The 21,285-nt window shown below is 30.2% G+C and overlaps 3 protein-coding genes across 3 annotated transcripts; all 3 read right to left on the bottom strand.

The window, feature by feature from the left end:
* Window positions 1-4,068: 4,068 nt before the first annotated feature.
* LOC145202503 (uncharacterized) lies at window positions 4,069-5,967 on the bottom strand. The gene has a single exon (XM_080075472.2). The coding sequence runs from the start codon at window positions 5,848-5,850 to the stop codon at window positions 4,546-4,548; it is 1,305 nt and encodes a 434-aa protein (XP_079931598.2). The 5' UTR covers window positions 5,851-5,967; the 3' UTR covers window positions 4,069-4,545.
* Window positions 5,968-7,042: 1,075 nt separating this feature from the next.
* On the bottom strand, window positions 7,043-8,873 carry LOC145202527 (uncharacterized). The gene has a single exon (XM_080075496.2). It carries the CDS (start codon window positions 8,556-8,558, stop codon window positions 7,278-7,280), a length of 1,281 nt encoding a protein of 426 aa, XP_079931622.2. The 5' UTR covers window positions 8,559-8,873; the 3' UTR covers window positions 7,043-7,277.
* Window positions 8,874-12,572: 3,699 nt separating this feature from the next.
* On the bottom strand, window positions 12,573-20,095 carry LOC145180276 (1-acyl-sn-glycerol-3-phosphate acyltransferase delta-like). The gene is made up of 8 exons (XM_090083427.1): window positions 19,900-20,095; window positions 18,139-18,311; window positions 15,965-16,126; window positions 14,002-14,155; window positions 13,668-13,770; window positions 13,489-13,564; window positions 13,159-13,360; window positions 12,573-12,806 (listed from the first exon to the last, which is right to left on the bottom strand). The coding sequence occupies exons 1-8, from the start codon at window positions 20,060-20,062 to the stop codon at window positions 12,727-12,729; spliced, it is 1,113 nt and encodes a 370-aa protein (XP_089939553.1). The 5' UTR covers window positions 20,063-20,095; the 3' UTR covers window positions 12,573-12,726.
* Window positions 20,096-21,285: the final 1,190 nt, after the last annotated feature.

Below are 21,285 nucleotides of genomic sequence, written 5' to 3'. Positions count from 1 at the left end.
GAACCTAGAGATTAGTAGTAGGAAATCTCGCAGTAACTTGATGTTTTATTACGTTCTTCATAGTGAATTTATTTTTACTAATGTATATATATAAATATAAAATTATATTTTTATTTTGGTTTCTGCTGATGTTTCTTATCTTAAATTGGAAATAATCTTAAAGAGAAATAAATATTAAATAAAATTAAAATTTTTTTTTTATAATTTTATGCAGCATTTTAAATATTGGAAATAAATTGTAAATTTATTTTTTACTTACTGACCGCACCACAATGGGAAATTGTGCAGACAAAAGTCAGAAAAGTCATATCTTCTAAATTTGAATTTGAAATTTTCATTTGATTAAGGACACTTTAAAAAAGAAAAATACAAAATATAAAATTTCTTGGAAATGCCGCTATAAAAAAATAAAGTGTCAATGTCAAAGCTTTTGGTCAAATTCATGTCAAAGTTTACAAAAGATCGATTTTTAATGTAGCATTTTAGTATCTAATCTAATTTTTTTTCTTAGAAATATATATCGTTGCAAAGACCTTAAGTCTACTTTTCAAAAATCATTTCTAAAATTTTGAAAATTTCACCGAAAGTTCAAAATTTGACAATTTCACCGAAAATTTAGTCCAAAGTCACTAAATTTCAACTTGTAAAAAAGATTGCGTTGTAAGACTAAGTGCCCTCCGCATACTGTCGGAAGAACTTTCTGGTTCACATTCCCAAGTAGAAATGACAGCAATTTTGGTAGACTAAGTCCTAAGTTTTTCTACTAATTCATTGTTACTTCCAAGAAACTGCACGACCTGAACACTAAAATTGGTGCCATTTCTACATTACTATGGCTTCATGATGAACATTCATCTTTGTTCTACCATTTGTGTTAAATTTAGTTTTGTCCTTCCTCTACCTCCAATTTATGCAACTTAAACATTTTTATTGTTGTAAAATATTTACAAGTATTATAAAAATGTAAATGAGTGTGTATTACAATCTCCCTATTTTGTAGGCGTATATCAACCATAACTAAAAAAGATGTTTCTAATACTAAATTTTTTTATAACTTTGTTTCATAATGCATAATTTCATAGTACGTAATTTCATTAACAACCTTTTGATTTTTGTCCGCGCGGTTGTATGTGACTTTCCCACTGTGCGCTCAAAGTTGGAATGTTTGCTGTAAACAAATTTAAAACACATTCATGTTAAATATGAAAATAAATAAATTTAAAAAAATTATAAAAAGTATGTAAGTCTTGCAGGTTTAAATTATAGGTTAAAGTAACTAACTTTTAAAAAGTTATAAAAGTTGAAAAAAAAAAAAAAAACATTTCTTCAACTTGGGTTATACCCAACCCTAAATAGAAACGATGATAGACATGACTTTTTAAGTAAAGGTGGAAAACTCCAATAAAGTAAATCATCATTTTGAAAAATTGAGAACCTATGGATATCTCAGATTTAAGTTTAAAAAGTTTACAGACTTGAAAAGCAACAAGGAACTTGCGAAGATGTTTAAAAGCACAGTAAACCTATATCTTTTTGAAAGAACAGATGAAATGACTGTTTTGGAAAAATATCTCTAAGCAGAATTATCTAATGCAGGTAATTGTTTCGGAAATTTGTCCTAAAAATTTCTGAAGCAGTCGTTACCATAAAGGATATTTCATCTCTTTTTTAGGGAGTGCTTTTAAGGCTAAGGTTTTTCAACAAGTTTTCTCTAACTAAGTCAGGTAAGATGTAGAAGAGAACTTGAGAAAATTAGTTGTATGCATGCAAGTTATTAAGCTAAAGCCCTAATTTTTCACTGGACAGAAATGGTTTTTTAAAAGTGTAACATGTAACAAGAAGGAGTTTTCTTTTCTTTTTTATGAACACGGAACATTTTATATATAGACTGATATCCATTTAACATACGGCGACAGTTTTGTTCGTACTTTTTTGTGAATAATAATTTGGTTTGGGAACTAAGTGGTTTTGAACAATCATTATACCTATTGGGCATCGCTAATTCTTTTATCTGATACGATTTCATTTTGCCCTCTTACATGTGAAGATTCCAATGGATAAACAGGCAGTCACGATTTATTGTTTTTTGGGTAACTTTAAATTGCCCATAGCCTCTTATTCAACTTTTAATTTCAAAATTTCATTAATTGATATATCGAGTTTATTGCACTGATCTCTATAATAACTGGATAGCGCAACTCCGAACAAAACTTCTTATATTTTGACGCCAAAATCGCCATAATGGAAAGCCCCAAAAATTTTAATCCTGTAAGCTTTAAGCTCTGTTTTTCGGCTTATCGTTTTATCGCTTTATCGCACATATCAGATTTCAGCGTTCTGGGGCTTTCCAATATGGCGATTTTGGCGTCAATTTTGATATTAGAAATGCGCTATCCAGTTATTATAGAGATCAGTGGTTTATTCATTATAAAAAAGATTTAAAAATTTGCCATATTTTTTAAAACCGGTTAAACTTTCTGTGTCACTTTGCTTATTCTCCTCCTCTGCCGTGCAGAAATGAGTTAGGGTTTGTATAATATAATATTTGCCTTTAACAAAAAAGGAAAAGAATTGTCTAACGAAGAAATGGACAGGTAAAATTCAATTTTCCTAAAAGTTTTTTAAAAATTGTCTGACTGCGAATGAAAAATATTTTCTCTTTTTTTAAATAACATGGAAGTCGTGATATATTTACAAGCTATTTTAAATCGCTCATAATTCATATGACGGTCACAGGATATAAATTTCAAATATTATATATATATTTCTTAACATTATTGCAATATATAAAATAAAACTTTTGATCGCTTTTTAATATTTTTCGAACTTTTATGGTCCACAACACGTTATCACTCGATGCAGGCAAACTGAAAAGAGAAAGAAAAAAAGACCAAAAAGCTTTCCTATCGCTCTTCGCCATCACCGAAAGTATGTTCACTAAAGAGCTGCATGAATTCGGAAATGTTTTGTGGCAGATATTGAGGACAAATAGTTACACTTTGTTATGCTCTTTTTTTTTTTTTTCAAGATGTACTTTATTAAACGTTTTCAATGATGGTCACATTCTTAATGCTGGTCACATTCTCAAAAAAAGGTCATTCTTATATTGAGAAAAAGATAGACCTTGAGATATCATCTGGTTGGTTACTCAGGAGAAAAAAATCACACCTATACAATGTGGTAAATATTCAAAGAACAGATTTCATGTATTGCTTTTGTAAAACTGCTATTTAAGGTAGTATGTCCGATGCTTACACGGCCATACTACCTAAATTGGGACAGTGGCAAAGTCTCATACAACTACGCGGAAAAAAATCAAAAGGTTGTTAAATCAACGAGTTTTTGATATTTTTTTGAAAGCATGTTGACATTTTCTCAGCAAAAAATGGAACCTTTTAACTACTTTACATCCTCAGAAATTTAGCACCAAAATTTGAAATTTCTCAGAAAAACCGGCCTTTAAAAATCCTAGAATCGATAGCTCAAGAAGGGCTTGACCGATTTTTAAGGTAAAATGCTACCTTAAAAACTGATCTTTTGTAAACTCCGAAATACGAATTTGACTAAGAGCTTTGACATTGACGCTTCATATCTTTATAACGCTATATCCAAGAAACTTTAAATTTGTATTTTTCTGTTTTAAAGTGCTCTTAATCAAATGAAAATTTCAAATTTAAATTAAGAAGACATGGCTTTTCTGATTTTTGTCCGCGCAATTTCCCATTGCGCATAGTTAGCGTGCCCTCAAGGCTTTTTTGTAGATTCAAAAGCGAAAGAGCTGATTATCACACTATCATGGTTTCATTCAATTGTTAAATGTAATATTTTTTAGCATATTTAAAATGAAGAAAAAATAACAAAACCGACTCTGGTTATTTTTAAAACAAAAAACAAAACAAAATTCAGGCTTTAAATGTTTTAAAGCCCGAGATTTGTTTTGAGACAAGGTTTAACAGGAGACTTAGGGAGAATTGGATATCAAACACTTTTTTAAAAAAAAAGAAAAAAGTCCTTCGACTAAAAACATAAAGTAATAAGGAATTTCATTTGGTTTATTGATTGATAAGCTTTTTTTCTTTCTATTAAATCTTTTTTAATTGAAATCATATTATAAATATCGCACCGAACAGCTGTTTGGATTTTTCCTGCTTTCTCAATACTATCCCATATTTTCTCATATTTTCTCACATTTTCTCATATTTTCTCATATTTTTTCGATTTTCCTCGAACTGAGATTTTAGTTTTTTTGTTAACTTTAAATAGTTTCTCCAAAGTTTTGTTGTTTTGAATGACAAAAAAATTTTAAAGTTACATCGTTTTAAATTATATTTCTTAACACAATGAACATGTCTAAAGCGAAAACTCAATTACCCGCGTTTTGAATTATTAACGCGTTTCTTGTAAGCTAGAGTGGTATAATTTAAACGTTCCATCTGCTAAACTCAATACAAGGAGTCGAATTTCTACAAACTCGTTTACTGCTTTATTGACATATTTTGCAATTGGCCGAAACATTTGTAGAATGAAATCATTTAGCAAATAAGTTTATTGCTCATTTTCCAGTTTAACGTTGCTTTTTAGATCTTGGACGGATTGGATTTCTTTTTTCTGATTTTTCGATCTCCTCATCATAATTTCAAACCCTAATCCCAAGCATATTATTACTACCAAAAGCCCTAAAAGAAGCTGGTACACAGCGCTCTTCTGGAACATGTCAGTAATTGAATCAACGTATAAGCTTTCCGTGTGACAAGATCGTCGAAAATGTTCAATAGAGCGATTGAAAACTTCGTCTTTTTGTTTTACCATGCAGCTGACCGCTTCCTTTGCAGAATCAGACAAATTCCTTGAGATCAGAATATTTATTTGTAACATTGCCGGAATAATGTTGACAATACGCAACGGAACGTCCTGGTTATCATTATTGATCTCTTTTTGGAGCCAGGAAGCAACGTCTACATTTAAAAGAGCAGCAAATACTTTTCCATTCCTTACCATTTCAAGCGCAGTTTCATAGGATTCAACTGGTACAACATGTGCTCCATAAATTTCTTGTACAATCTTTAATTCGTGGGAATTTTCGAGCACGGAAACTTTTTGCTCGTAAATTTCTAACCCATCTAAACCTTTGATTACTTTCGTCACTGTCGCCGTCATAAGACAAGCTATAACTAAACCTATAAACAACCATGTTGAAGCAATTACTCTTCCGGGAATCGATCGCGGAACAATATCTCCATAACCAACCGTAGTCATAGACACCAAGCTCCACCAAATTCCTGTCCCTATGCCTCTCAAAAAAAACTTTGAAAAATTGTTGTTACAGGTGCATTCGGCAAACCATATAACCATTCCAAAAAGTAATGATAACATCAAAATTAGAATTAATATCTGTCTGCAACTGTAGATGCCTCTTAGCATTTTTTTTGGCAACGAAATCATATGACGAGGCATAATTACTGCCAATCCTTCAGACTTTATTATTGGCAAAACACGCAACCACCGAGCTTTCTCGTGATCGTTACGTGTAAACAGATCATCTGGAAACCAAACAGCCTTTTGGTCGGTAATCTCTTGCAACTCGTTTTCGCCGTACTTTTGTTTTGATTGGAGGAGGTCAAAGTATTTATTTCTTGAAGGTAGTAATTTTTTAAACGAAATCAACGTTGAACTTTGGTTGCCACAATAGTATTCTCCTTCGCTGAACATTTTTGGAATAATGCCATCTACGCTTCCGTCAGATGCTCTAAAAATGAACGGTTTAATTTCCCAGAACACAGCTTCAAGTAACGCGTTCTCAGAACTCTTAAAATACACTAAAAGTGCAAATAGAATTTTTGAGGGAAGCATCACGACTTAAAGAACGTAAACCAAAAATGCGTAAGGCTAGTGACACTCGAATGAAACTAAAATATATTATTTTTAATGCTGAAAGACTCGTTTACACAAATCAACTCGTCTACACAACTAATAAGTTAAGCAGAATTATGCCTTGATATACTAAGTTTAAAAGTTTTCTATTTATTAAAACAATTAAGCATACATTTCTAAATCTTTTCTTTATCTTAATAAAACGATAAAAAGGATTTTCTTAGTCTATAGTTTAACAGGAAGTTTCCCAATAGAAACTCCAAGTTATCGCCGTTTGATAAGTTTTAAATTTTAATTTAAAATGTTTTTTAGTTGAAAAATTTCTTAAAAATTAAAAAAAAAACGGTGACTTTAGACACTCAGACGTTTACAAAAAGAGATTGAGGGTTTTTTTATTTTTTTGTAATTGTAACTGATTGAAGCATCATTAAGAGGTTTTTTTTTAGACCACAGAGAGGAAATTAGCTCTCTCTATATCAAAATACGTCTTTGATAAGTTACACACTATAAATTAAATCAAATTAGTTAAATATATATTTATTTCATTTACACAGTATTCATTTTTGTTTTTGTTTTGATAAAAATCATTGGCGACTTTAATTCTCCACTTCCACAGGCCTGTCTCTGGCTCTCGTCTCCACATTTTTTCAATTCAAATCAGTTAATTAACATGGCTTTAAATAAATATTTAAAATTCCGACGTTTTTTGGAAACATACTGCCATTTCAGAAAGGAAAATTTTATCTATGAAATTAATTCTTAAAACCTTCAGTTTAGGATTTCTTTAAGTATACTTTTCTTTAGTATGCCGGATTGGTACGCTTTACGATTTTTTTAGTATACTTTAGTATACTAGCTTTAGTCCACTTTACGATTTCTTTAGTATACTTGCCGATTATTATTCGCTAAATAAACGAAAAGTTTTTGAACTTTTTCTTAGGTGCGATACTTAATGAAATTTACGGTTCATTAACCGTGATTGCTTTGTTAAAAACCCCCTATTTTTGTTTAACTTGTATGGTTTTTTTTATGAAAAAAAACAAACAAACAAACAAACTGGAGCACATTTTATTTGCATAGCATTTGTCTGTTTAAAGGTTAAAATTGTCAGTAAATTTCTTGTTTGTGACAATCAGCAGAATGTAAGTTTTTCCAAGAAGAAGATAATAAATGAGCAAGAAAATGTCAAAATTTATCTTTTAAAAAAGTACGGTGAAAAAATTTAATCGTACTAAAAAAAAAAATCTTTCTTTTTCATACAAGTCGTTATGGATTGTTAAAAATATTAGTCCTAATTTAAAGAGTTTTGCGAGATTGATATTCATTTTAAATGCTTCCGAAAAATAAAAGAAATCAGTATCAGTATCATGCGTGAGAGGGTCAAAGATTAAGCAGCAAAATATTTTTCAGAGATCTTCACAATTCTTTGCGTCATTCTTGCTCTTTCTTCGCATCCAAAATTCAAAAAGTAATCCAAAGCATACTATTACAACCAAAAATCCGAGAAGAAGCTGATATATAACGCTCTTTTGGAACATGTCGGTAATCGAGTCAACGTATAACGTCTCCGTGTAACAAAACCGTCGAAAATGTTCGGTAGAGCGGCTGTAAACTTCATCCTTTTGTTTATTCATACAATTAATTGTTGCGTTAGCAGATGCTGACAAATTCATGGAAATGAGGTAGTTGATTTGTATAGTTGCCGGAATTACGTAAACAACACGTAATGGAACCTCGTGCTTATCATCGTTTATCTCCTTTTGAAGCCATGCAGCAACGTCTACATTTATAAGAGCCGCAAAAACTTTTCCATTTCTAACCATTTCTAATGCTTCTTCATAAGATTCAACAGGTATTGTATCAGCTGCGTAGTTTTCTTTTGCTGCCTTAAGCTCATAAGAGTTTTCGAGAACAGAAACTTTTTTTTTGTAAATATCTAATCCGTCCAATCCATTAACAACTTCCGTAACTGTCGCCGCCATAACACAAGCACTGACAACTCCAATTAACAACCAAACGGAAGCAATTACTCTTCCAGGAATCGACCTTGGTACAACATCACCGTAACCAACCGTAGTCATGGAGACTAAACTCCACCAAAGTCCTCTGCCAGCACCTTTGAGAAAAAATAACGAAAATTTGTTATTGTACGTACACTCGGCAACCCACATAACAATTCCAAAAAGTAACGCCAACATCAATGTCAGAACAACTATCTGCCGGCAGCAATATATTCCATGAAGCATTTTGTTCGGCAATGAAATCATGTAACGAGGCATAATAACTGCGAGACCTTTAGATTTCATTATTTCAAAAGGCTGTAAACCTTTGTCTTTTACATGGTCGTTTTGTGCTAGAGCAAACGAATCGTCCGGAAACCAAACCGCTTTTTCTTGTGTAATATCTAACAACTCATTTTTACCGTACTGATCTTGCGAGCGAAGAAGACTTAAGTATTTCTTTCTTGTGGGAAGGAGTTTTTTAAACAAAATTAACGTAGAATTTCTGTCACCACAATAATATTCCCCTTCGCTAAATATCTTTGGAAAGATCCCATCAAATCTTCCATCCGATGTTCTGAATATGAACGGCTTTAATTCCCAAAATATAGCTTCTAGCAATGCAGTTTTCGCGCAACTTTCACAGACCATTAACAACAAAAGCAGCAACAATTTTAATTTAAACATGGTAACAATAAATCAAGCGAAAAACTCGTATTTTTAAAAACGTAAGCGGTAACCTTTTAAATAACGCTTAAAAAGTAAATTTCAAATGCCTTATGTAGATCATTATTATCTTTTTTTATTGTTAAATTAAAAAGTACTTAGAAAGTATTTTGCCGCTTTTTTTCAATTAGAAGTGCTTTGATTAACACAGTTTTGATTGTAAACGAACCTAATGGAAACTTGTTTTATTACCGGTTTCAGACTTATCCGATCGACTTTCTCAATCAAAACTCATTGCGATTTTTCTTACCAATCTTAGAAATTAATTTCAAAAATCTACACGTGTTAAGAAAACCTATTGTACCTCGCCTTTTCCACAACATAACGACAATCCGAATAACGTAGCATGAAATATTATCGCTATCAATTCTTTTTATCGGAAGGTTTCCCTGTAAGATTCAGTTATTTAATTATGCGATTGTAATAGATATTTAATTATTTAAAAAATTGTGCTATCTACTTTGTTTATGAGCCACAATTTTTTTTATTATCATTATTACGGAATTACTTAAAAGAAATATATTCGCATAAAAAAAATATGAAAACTAATTCTGACAAAAAATGGACGGAGGCATATTACAAAAAGATTATACATAATCTTTAATAATAGATAGCACAAAAATAATAGAAGTCGTTTTTTTTTAAAAGAAGATAATACAGTAATCTAGATTTTCTTAATATGAAACACAATTTTTGTTAAATTTTAGGGTCTTAGCGCGCATACAAATACACACACACACACACACACACACACACACACACGCACATATACTTGTAGCTATATATATCGTTTAAAGATTTATATCCATTATTTTCATGTACATATACATGTACATGAAAATAATGGATTTCTATTATTTTGGGGACTTTTTTTGCAGCTTCTATTCAAGAGTGGCTTTTACTCAAAGTAAATAATATAAAAGATGAGACAATTCATTATACCATGATGTTTTTATGATAGAAATAATATTACAATTTTACTTTTCTCCCCTCATCATTTTTCTTAAAATATTATTTTTTGAATGGAACCATTTTTTTTTAGATAAGTACTTTTAAATAGTAGTTTTCAAAACATCATTGTATTAAAAAAAAAAACAACAACAAACCAAAACAAAAAAAAAGTCGCCAAATTTCAGGCTCACAAGATTTAAAAAAATTTTTTTTTAATGATGTTCTACACGTTTATCTGACCTAAAGCCATGCGATTCTTTGATTCAGACCCAATGAGAACTGTTTCCAATACTTTATGCAATAATTTAATCATTACTTTTACTATTTTTCTTATTACTTTGTTAAATTATGTAAAAGATATTATTCATACTTAGTACATACTGGTTCTGGCAAAGTTGTCGTAAGCAAAATAGTTAAACTGGTTCAGTATTACCCAATGGCGTAGTTATAATGATAAAAGATAGGAAATTATCTGAGCTGAAGAAATAACAGAAACTTAATAAGTTTTTATCTCCATCTTCAATTTTTGTTTTTATCGACCCGCGCCGCTGGTAATTATCATTGGCAAGGTCGTATATAGGATTCAGTTTCGATTTTAATTGTAGGTTTTTTTTAATTTTACTAAAAAGTTTCAGGCTAAATACTTGACTACTTCGATATATTACGGTATTTTGTGAATATATTTTATATTAAAAGTACAAATAGAGTGTTATTCTCTCCCCGTAGAAGTATTTCTGTAACCAATATAATTTTGAGAAGATCAATCTTCAGCGGAGCAATCTCTTTAAATAGATAAACGATCTTTAATCTCTTTAAAATAGTCTAAAGATATGCTAGAACTAGAAATACGAAAAATCAAAAAGAAATTTTATTTTAACACAATTTAGTTTTAAAGTAAAAAGCGCATTTTATAATTTTTTTAACTTGTCTCATAATTTTTCCTTAATTTTTCTGAATTAATTTATCTATTATAATTATGGCGGATGCTTCCTTTTTTTTTCTTTTCAAAACTGTGCAAAAAGACGCTTAAATTTTGAAATCTTGTTTCAATACTTTTAAATGCAAGGTGCGTTAAATTATTATCTAATAAAAGATAATAATTATTGCAAATCTTGTTTGGGGATTGAAAAAGAAATTGAAGAAAAACACAAGATTAAGGCTGGTTAATGAAGGACCAAGAAATTGAATGAAACCAGATCTTAACAAAAACTTTTATTTTAGCTTTTTTATATTTCGCTATAGTTTTTTTAATCATTTAAAAATAAACCTTACAGGTCTATTTTATAACTGACAGACTTTGTTTACACGAAAAAAGTTCCCAAATTTACAAAATGTTCATCTTGAAAAAATGATAAAATCTATTCGTGCCGACAGCTAATTTCCTTTACCTAGGTGAAATTTGTTTAGTAATTTGTCATCGCGTAAAGTAGTTACTTTATCCTGAACAGGCTTATTAAAAAAATGTTATAAAAGTTTAAACTAATACCACGTGATCAGAGTTTCTGTTTTAAATCTGTCAGCAACCATTTTAATAGATTTTTTGTTAACGGGTGAAAATTTAGAGTTAGTCGAAAATTAGCATGGCTCGCTAATTTATGCGGCCTCTTTGATGTAAAACAATCAGTTGCACATACATCTCTTACACATCCATAATCTCTCGTAGCTCAGGCATTTTTTTTATAGCAGTTTGCTGTCGCTGAATCCAGGCCCGTCAGGCAGAATCTTTTTCACTTTTTTTTCTTAATTTTGGCGTGGTTGAAAATTTACAAAAGTAAGTTTTTTTTTCCTGTTTAAAGTTATACAAAATTATCTTTTTACAAAAAATACATGGCGGTTGGGCAGATATGAAAAACGATCAAGCAGATAAATATGAAGAACGTATGTGAGAGTAAAATGTGATAGTAATTTAGTAATTCACGTGAACATTCAACACCGTTGAAAATTACAAGGCAGATTTCATTTGGAAAGTTCTCAAACATGTTTACTTATTTGCAAACAACACAAAGAACTATCTGCATAATCCTTATAATGCTGCAAACATGAAAGCATCGAGACGAACCCTATTGATAAGCAAAAGTACTGAATTTACTTCTTGTTACTGATGGTCCGAGCGGAATTTCAGTCCTTGTGACATCATTTAAAAATGTATTTTTGGCTAGGCTACAACAGATTTGCGTAAAATGGCAAAAATATAAATATTCCGAATGGCTTGGGAATAGCTAATGATGATAGCTACAAAATCTTTACAAAACGATATCTAAATTTTTCAATGAGACGACCTAAAGAATTCTTCCTCGAGCTATAAGTTATAAAAAGTTGCCAAAAGGGTGTGGACGAATTTCATCTAAAATTACTTTGGCAGCTTGTAAAATCTCTTAAACCGTTACAATTGTCTTTTTTGTTTATTTTGATCAAGCAAAAGAAAACATCGTTTCATAAGCATTTTACAAAACTCATCTGTGATAAAACAGCTGAAAATGGCGTGAGCACAAAACTAGAAATACGATTAAAACTGTCGTATCCAGAAATATCGTCCGAGTTAAAGTAACTTTTCAAATGATGAAGCAGTTACTAGATTAAGACCGCATTGAAATACATGCACGCAGTCAAAATATAATCAGCAATTCTAAAATAAAATTCATCTTAAAATACACATTAATTAGAATAGCCTAATCAGGGAAATCATCAGTAAAATAATGTAGATTATTTTTAACAGCGTTACCACACCAAATGTCAGACAACGTATTTCACGTGCTAATTATTTTTTTGGCTCAACCAATCTTTTGTAACATAACTTTACAACCTTCTTAAATAACAAAATAAAAATCTTAAATAATTTTCTAAAAAACAAAATTATCCGCAGAAAAGCAAGAAGATTCAGTATTTTCGGATTTAACAAAACTAAATCATTTCGTAGGCCAAAAAGGTAATAAATCAGTAAAAGTCATAGGTTTGGAATAAGCTTAGCTCAATTTTAAGCTATAAAAAGAATTCGATATATATATAAAAAAAAATTAATCTGCGTTTGTTTTTTTTTTGGAAAAGTGTTTGATAATAAAAAGGAATAAAAATACTAAAAAATCAACAAAAATTAAAAAAAAAAATTGTACTAAAATTACCTACAGAATAAAAAAAGGAAACTTTACAGAGCCTGTTAAATTAAAGAAAATATGACTTCTCAGCTACTTTTTTTGAGCCCAAACTTACTTCCGCGATCAGATTTTGAATAAAGTGTTATAAACAACATCAATCCGTACACTAAACATATTAAAACAAGATCGATATTGAACTACCATGGTGTGACATAACAAAGTCTTATGCTGTAAGAAAGTCCTAATCTAACAAATGATAAAGTTTTTGTATTGTAAAATAAATATTTTGGGAAAATAATTGTTATTTTAACTAAATATCTAGCTGTTATTTAAAAATAATAAAATATTTATTTTACAATATAAAAAATTTATCATTCGCTACATACAGGACTTTCTTTCAGCATAATTCTTTGTGGTGGACTTTGTCACACCATGGTAACCTCTCGATCAAGAAAATTGTAATTTTTAAAACAAAACATGCAAAACAATCTCACTCAATCAACGAAATATTCACTTACCGCTAAAACAGATTAACAGCGCTGATAGACCCACAACTGCACTTCCAAATACATCAATACAATAACTTAACCAGGCAACACTTACTACACCAGCTAAAAGGTTAACAGTAATGAACACTACTAAATTGTTAATTTTTCTAGGAAGAGGAGCTAAAGTGCCGGGAAACTTTCCTGTTCGCAAAAACGTCTCATATAACACGTCCTAGAAATGAATAAAGATACAAGTTTAAAAATTAAGATGTATTAGGCAACTTAACTTCATTATTACTTTATATGCTTTGTAGTAAATGAATAGGAAACTTTGAACATTTAAAGATAACCAGAGCCTACCTTGCCTCTATAATGCTCAATTATATAATTTGAAAGTTCATCATAAGTCTTTGGTAGGTTACACATAGGAATTCTTCTAAACCATGAATAAACATCGATTGTGTTAAAGAAAAGAACAAACAACAACAGAGAAATAAAAAAAAACTAGATTAGCTAAATATAGAAAAATACAATCTCACCTAAAATGCATCAACACCTCAGTTTGTCCTCTGTTAAAAAGGTTCATTAGAGTTGCTGTTTCTGGTTTCGGAAATCCAAACTCAAAGTCATATATTGCAGGAACTAAATATACATATAGATATGTATGTATCCATGCATACACACACATACAAACACACACACACATAAAGCATAATCCATGGTTTTGCTATCAAAAGTGGCTGGGTTTTTTGCAAAAATCAGGTCACTTTTGATAGCAAAAATAAGTATGAAGAAATTAACTGTTTAACTGCTTTTTAATATCTAAATGACGACCAAAGTATGCACACCTAAATAAATTGATGCATAAAATACCTGTGTCATGTAATCCTTCTACTATGAGAGAAAAACCTTTAGTTCTTGGAAACAAATGATGCTTTAAAGGCACTATGTTATTATTTAATGCAAACTGCTGACTAGCTTTTAATTTTTCATCTGTTCGCCTTGTACCCTCACAAAGAAGACCCATCTGCAAAAAAATAACAATTAAGATTTTTTTCTGTACAAAGTTTTACAATTTCAAGTAAATGAACTAATCAAATACAACTCTTTTGCAGAAAAGAATTCAACAAAAATTTTTTTATTTTAGTTAGGTGTGCTATCATGAAAACACTAACATTCTAAATTTATGAACATCATCACAATATCAGCCATTAAATAATAGTGTGCACACCACCATGAATAATCTTAAATTATCTTAATGCCAAGTCTTTTTAGTATAAATTGCTTACAGGTCTATTTTATACAGGTCTATATTACAGGTCTATTATATTTTTTTTTTGGTTATCAGACAACCAAAAAAGTTTGTGCGGTTTTACAGATCCATAAATAAATACAAATAAAAACAGTTTTAATAAAGTTTATTCTGAAAAATAGTCTCCTTCAGCAAGAATAACTTTCTCCCATCCTGAAACAAGCTGGTATATTCTATTTTTATAAAAGTCTTGAGTTTGGTAGCTAAAAAATTGAATTAACTCATTTTTGAGATCTTCTCTATTTTGAAACTGTCGATCGCTCATATAATTATCCAGGGCCAAAAACAGGTGATTGTCGCTTGGCGCAAGGTCTGGTGAATTTGGAGGGTGAGGTAGAATCTCCCATTGTAAACGTGCTAGAGTTTCCAGTGTGATTTTTGTGGTGTGCAGTCTGGCGTTGTCCTGGTGGAATACAACACCTTTTCTGTTTGCCAAAGCTGCTTGTTTTTGGTGAAGAGCAACTGAAACTCTGTCCAATTCGGCTGAGTATATCTCAGCAGTAATGGTTTGTCCACTTGGTAGCAACTCATAGTGAACGATACCTGCTGTAGTCCACCATACACACAGTAAAACCTTTTGTTTGTGAATGCTTGGTTTAGGAGTCATCGGTACTGGATCGTTACTGGCTAGCCAGTGATATGTTTGTTTTTTGATGCAGTACATAATCCATTTTTTGTCGCACGTCAACATCCTGTCAAAAAATGGCACTAAATTGTGGTGGGAAAGCAATGAAGAGCAAATGGTTAAGTGCTGTAGCTTGTTTATTTCACTCAACTCATAAGGTACCCATTTGTTCAACTTCCAACGTTTTCCAAGTTGGTGCAAATGTAAACGAATAGTTTCATCATTCACATTAAATCTTAAGGCAAGGTCCTGACATGTTTGACTGAAGTCCTGCTCGATTGCCAGCTTGATATCCTCATTGTTTACAATGGATGGTCTTCCAGATATTGGTTCATCTTCAAGGTTTTCATTTCCAGAAGAAAATTTTTTAAACCACTTTTGACCCATCCGTTCTGGTATGGTACCTTCCCCAAAATAGCATATCTTACGACAAGCTTCTGCAGCTTTGGTTCCAAGTTTGAACTCATAAAGTAAACAGGCGCGAATTTCGCATCTGACAAAGCCATACTCCACTTAAGACTTTTAAATTTAAAACGCACTAATAAAACTTATGAAACACACTGATTGATTCTCCTTAAAACAAGCTTTATTTTTTATGCAAAATCATCCCCCCACTACAACCAGTTTTCTTAATACATTTCTTAGAAATAGGCAATTAGGATAAACTGCACAAACTTTTTTGGTTGCCTGATAAATATAAAATAAAATGAATCAATTGTAAATGAAAAAGTAGTAAAGGTTTTTTACAAGAACTGACAAACAATGTTAAACTTGGTACCAATATAATAAAATAATATATAGTTAATGATTTAAACAGCAAAGATTTGTATAAATATAGCAAGAGTTGTATAAGGTGAAACTAGACTAGCCTAAGTAAAAAAAAAATCATGATTTCTCACCCAAAAGTGGTTTGTGTTATTTCGCATACTTTCTATCAGTTTGTAAAAGTTATCTTTGTCTTGCTGCCAATTACGCTTTAAGAAACCAAACTCAGCAAACCACCAGCACCATCCAACAACTGGCAAATACTTTATGGTGTCCTTAGAAACTACTTTTGCTTTCTAAAAAGACCAAAATCCAAAAGTAAATACAAACTATGTTAGGATTGGATTAAAAAAAAGAAATATTGAAGCCACATAAAACACACAACATTTTCACTTACTACTATTGTATTTGTAGGTTTAATATTTTCAAAGTCTCTAATCTTAATTTTAAAAGTTTAATTTACTACCAAGCTCAAATTAACAAAATTAAACAAATTTTTTAAATAGTTTTAAGTTTTAAATTAAAACTACAGATTACATTACGCAGAGCTTGTAAATCTGGGATTTAATACCAAAAAAAAAAACATCTTAAAGAAATCTTTTTGAGGGATAATAGTATATACCATTAGGAGTTCATAGCAGGTAATTTTAAAGCCCTGGATTAAAACCAGGTAGACTTTTTTTGCTTTTGAAGTTTTTGATTAAATTTGCTATTAGCTTGACTTTCATTTGCTGATTTAGACGGCAGCTTTATTCACTCTAACCTTCACAAAAACTTCATATAATGACTACTATTAAAATATGTCCACTATGGTATGGCCAAATAGAGATGTATAGTAGAGTTAGGTTGACTCCAGGCCTAAAATTACTGAAGTTTTTGAACAAGTGATTCACCATGAGTGGAAAGGCAAAGAAAAACCAGTAAATTAAAACAATTAAAAATGAACAATATTTTTGAAATATTTTGATTTTCTGATTTCTTTTCCAGAGCTGATTAACTCAGTGTACTGCTTCCTAATACATTCAAAAGTACAAGGATGGCCACCCTTGAGGAGATTTGTGGACACCAAACCAACTGCAAAGATGTTACTACTATGAGGTTGTATTCTGCAAAGAACAATGGCAAGCTTTATATCACAAAAGATTACCATAGAGTTCATAAAACATTTCTTTTGAATTTTAATCAAAAGTTTTGGTCAGAAATCCTCTAGAGTGTCTTTGTGAGATTGTAATTAATATTTGTTTCATGCATATTTTTTTGATGTTGTTGAGACATTAATATAATTATCTTTTGGAATACAGTGACAAGAGTCTTCATTAGTAGGTGTTTCTCTTTTCTTTTTAACTTTGCTATTTTATAAATCAAACAGTTGCATGTGCAAGAAAATTGTGTGGAAAGCCTAATTGAAATACACTCAAACTTGTAGAAATTTTTCAAAGAATTTGTAATACTGCCATCTAATTTCTCAATATGAAAATGGAAAGTTACACAGATTGGTACAGGGAACTTGTCATCTTACATCTTTTTGAAAGTTTTGAAAAACTATTTTTTTATAGAAATCTGTACATATTAGTTTCTCATTAAAAAGAATGCATTTTACACAAATTTTGGGATATACTAATTAATTTCACACCTCTCACATGGTAAACTAATGGAAAAAACTTCAAATTCAAAAAGTCGTTCAGCATTTAAAAGAGAATTTTAAAAATAACTTGCTATGAAAAAGATTTTGTGTACAAATTTTTTATGTATTAATGTCCAGATTTACAAGCTGTGTATAAGAAGTATGGTTTTATGCATGTTTAATCTTTAATATGTCCACCTATGTCAAACGGAGGGACACGTTCTTATCTACACAGTACTAATGAGTAAAAAAAAAAAGCTTAATCAAAGTACAATCATTTTAATCGTTAGAATATGTATATTTGTTAAAATGGCAGTGCAGAGTATATTAAATATCGTTGAATCAAGAAACACAAACATCTATTGAATTTAAATACAGAATTAAATTGTTTAAATTGCTTATAATCACGATTAGGTATTTATGTTCAGCTCTGCAAATTTCCCTTAAGACAACCTATTTTGACATTAATAGTTATTTTTCAAAATAAATAAGTGCTGATAATTTCCTATATTTAATAAATATATGGCGGACAAATTTAAATTCAAAGAATATGTATAATGCTTGTAATAAAATAGGGTATGCTATTGTTGTAAATGATTAAAAACCTGAATTTTTATGTGCTTTTCATGAATGTTTAATCTGTAAACAAGATTACAAGATTGACCAAAAAAAATAATTGCTTACACCAACAAACCCATTTCGCTCAGCAAATATCCATGCAGTTAACCAATCAATATCACTGTAATGGTTACAAATGATAACAGAGCTTTCTTTACCAACGTATTTTAGATCTTCTGTATTCTCAACATAAAGCTTGAAATCAATGGTAGCCCACCATTCACCTAGTACTGTGATTTCTAAAATTAAAAACAAAGATATATGAAACTTTTGATTTAAGCCCCAGACTACATTTAAGATTATGAACCATGATGAAAAAGCCAATTTTAAAAGGCATTTAAAAATTATGATATGGAAGGTAGAGTGATATAAAACAATTGAACTTTGTAATGTCTTGTCCTCTAAAACATTTTCAATAAACAAACAAATTTGTGTTAAATTTTCAGCAAGTTTGTATAGGTTTAATGGATTATCTCTTAACTAAATGGATTATCACTTAGAGTATGGTAGTTTCTGTAATTATCATTTAAATTCCGTTTTTAATTATTCTAAGCTAGTATGTAATATCATAAGTAATATGAATTAAACAGTTTTGTAATGCCATAGTAACTCTGCAGTAAAAGTACCATGAGCTTGTAGAACATCTGGTGAATAACCTGAAACTAGAAAACAGACTGACACAGGGGCTGAGAGACCAACTGTTATCTTAACTAAATACAACTAACTTGCCATTAAAAAAAAAATCATTTGTCATCTGTCATGATTAGATGCAAAAATGCTTCCAATTTTTCATCTGAAAAGAAAAATCCTCAACATTTTTTTGGCTTGATACTAAATCCCATTTCCTTGTTTTTGCACTATACGGTTTTTAACCAGTTGCTGAGTTGCCTCCAAGGTCTAGCAAACTGTTCTTAGGTAATCCCTCTAAACCAATGTCTTTAAAATTTACTGGCCTCCCTTAGAGTTCTTCATAGCTGGGGGAAATCCACCACTTTTAACATGCTGGAACTTGTTTTTACATGTTCCCTCATATGCTTCACATAGCAATTAATATCCACCAGCAAATATTTCTAAATCCTTCCATTCAAAATTTTACAGATCTCAATAGCATCTTTGAAATTGTGACAAAATTAAAGCTATGACATTTAACACCCCTTCAGAGAGTATAAGATAATTAAATGGAGCATGTGTGTTACTGAACAAAAAGATACAGAAACAGTTATTATGGTTGAAATTTAGCAACCATATAATTGTTATGTTGTTATAAATTCAAAAGCTCCATCAATGAGTCTTGAAATTACAGACCAAACAGCATTTCAGATTTTATTGACAAACAAAATTTTTTGCTATTAAGGTGTCTCCCATAACTGATAAAATGATTGTAAACTCCTATTTTTAAATAAACAATCTTACAATATAGTGAGAATATCATACTATTCTTTCTAACAGAGAACTAGAGCGATAGTTCATACTTTGTCCACATCAGTAACTTTGTGTCATTGAGCAACCACTATTTTTTTTTTTTTTTTATGGAAAAGCAGTGTAAAAAATCCACATTAGTTTTCCTGTTGATGGTTTTATATTTTGATAATAGCAACAATAAATCATTTAATTTTGATGACCTAGTTTTTCCAAAAATAATTTTTATTTTAAACATAATAACGACTCTATTTTTATTTTATAAAGCTTTAAGCGCTATCATTATCTGTGTGTATGTGTGTGTGTGTGTGTGTGTGTGTGTATGTGTGTGTGTATTATTTATATATACAATTGCCATAAAACATTGTGTGTATATATACATATATTTGTGATAAAATGTAAACTAACGTGAAAATATTCCATATGACAAAACTGGTATAATAGTATGATACCATCTTCGCTTGATCCAATACAATGGCAAAACTAACAGCTGCAAAAAGTTTATAAACAAACCACTAATGCAGAAAACTATTGAACACCAAGCAAAAAAAACTGAAGAAATAATATTCATATTTTCTAGAGAAAAAAAAAACAACACCTTTGCATTATAATGGCAAGAGTTATATATATTTAAACAAGATATTAATGTATAAAAAGCTAAATGTTAACATATTATATAACATTACAACTTATGGGTAAGTTGTATAAAGGGGGTAAGGGGTATAAAGTATTCAATAGTAAATTCTACATGGATTACAAAAACTTCACTTAAAAATCAATAAATTCAATAAGTTAAAAGTTAGTTAATAATTTGAAACTGATCTGTGTTTTTATCTCATTATTCTAAATTTTAATCTACAGTTTTTTTATTTATTTTATATTTACATTACGTTAAAAGCTTAGTGTAAAATTGCGCGCTATTTTGTGTATTTTATTTCCACATGTGTTGTGATAATGACGTCATCAGTATTATCTATTCTTATCAATGATTTATATCAAACTGGTCATCTAACTCTCGTTGCCGTGGTAAAGCCCATCATTTTTCCAGCAATGTTGTTTTGACAGCAAGAAATCGTGAGAAGATAAAAAAATAACCAACAGATTTTTTAGTCAGTCTAGTTAAAAAATATGTTTAAAAATTGATAAAAATTGAAGAAATAAAACGGCAACAAGAAATAGCCAAAGATCATCTTTTTTTTTTTTTTTTTTTTTGACTCTAATATTTTGATTTTCATCACGGAGAGGTTTATTACTTTTAAAAATTGTGGTGGACTAATCTTTTCATTCTGTAGCGCCAAAAAAGATGACCAAGGTTTTAGAGTTTGGAAATCTAAAGATATCTTCAAGAAAAAAACTTTAAACTTTGATGGTGCACTCCATAAATCAAACACTTGTAAATGTGATGCTGCTCACTGACCTAATTATGTATGATTTAGAACATGAGATTTTGACTGAAGACATGCGCTCTTCAACACTTTTAAAGAAAATTTTAGAAAAGTATTTAACATTGTAGCTTTATTCATATGGTCAGTTGTACACTAGAAATGAGTTGCATATATTTACTTTAACAATAGGTGATTCGTAAAGACTAGAATTACACTATTAATTGGAACAACTAAGTATTTCAAAGATTGTAATTAACATTCTTTTCACGTTGTACTCAAAAAGCTTTTGAATTTTGAATTAAAAAAAAAAAATTAAAAAGCAAATATATCTTTTAGAAAGTTGAAACTTCCCAACTTTTACAGATAATAGCGCTTCAGCTTGATAGAAACATTTTTGAGCGATATTTTT

The sequence above is a fragment of the Hydra viridissima genome, unplaced genomic scaffold (assembly GCF_058129835.1).
Source record: "Hydra viridissima isolate aposymbiotic clone 2 unplaced genomic scaffold, HvirCarnegie_v1 scaffold_3, whole genome shotgun sequence".
NCBI lineage: Eukaryota > Metazoa > Cnidaria > Hydrozoa > Anthoathecata > Hydridae > Hydra > Hydra viridissima.
Note: the sequence above shows the minus strand (reverse complement) of the source record. Positions and strands in the feature narration are given on the sequence as shown.

Excerpts from the sequence above, each read along its gene's own strand:
- LOC145202503 (XM_080075472.2), bottom strand. The coding sequence starts at position 5,850 with ATGCTTCCCTCAAAAATTCTATTTGCACTTTTAGTGTATTTTAAGAGT.
- LOC145202527 (XM_080075496.2), bottom strand. The coding sequence starts at position 8,558 with ATGTTTAAATTAAAATTGTTGCTGCTTTTGTTGTTAATGGTCTGTGAA.
- LOC145180276 (XM_090083427.1), bottom strand. The coding sequence starts at position 20,062 with ATGAATATTATTTCTTCAGTTTTTTTTGCTTGGTGTTCAATAGTTTTC. Across the intron at positions 18,312-19,899 it reads GTCATATGGAATATTTTCAC|AAATCACAGTACTAGGTGAA; the intron begins GTTAGTTTACAT and ends TTTTAATTTTAG. Across the intron at positions 13,565-13,667 it reads GAGGTGTTGATGCATTTTAG|AAGAATTCCTATGTGTAACC; the intron begins GTGAGATTGTAT and ends TTCATGGTTTAG.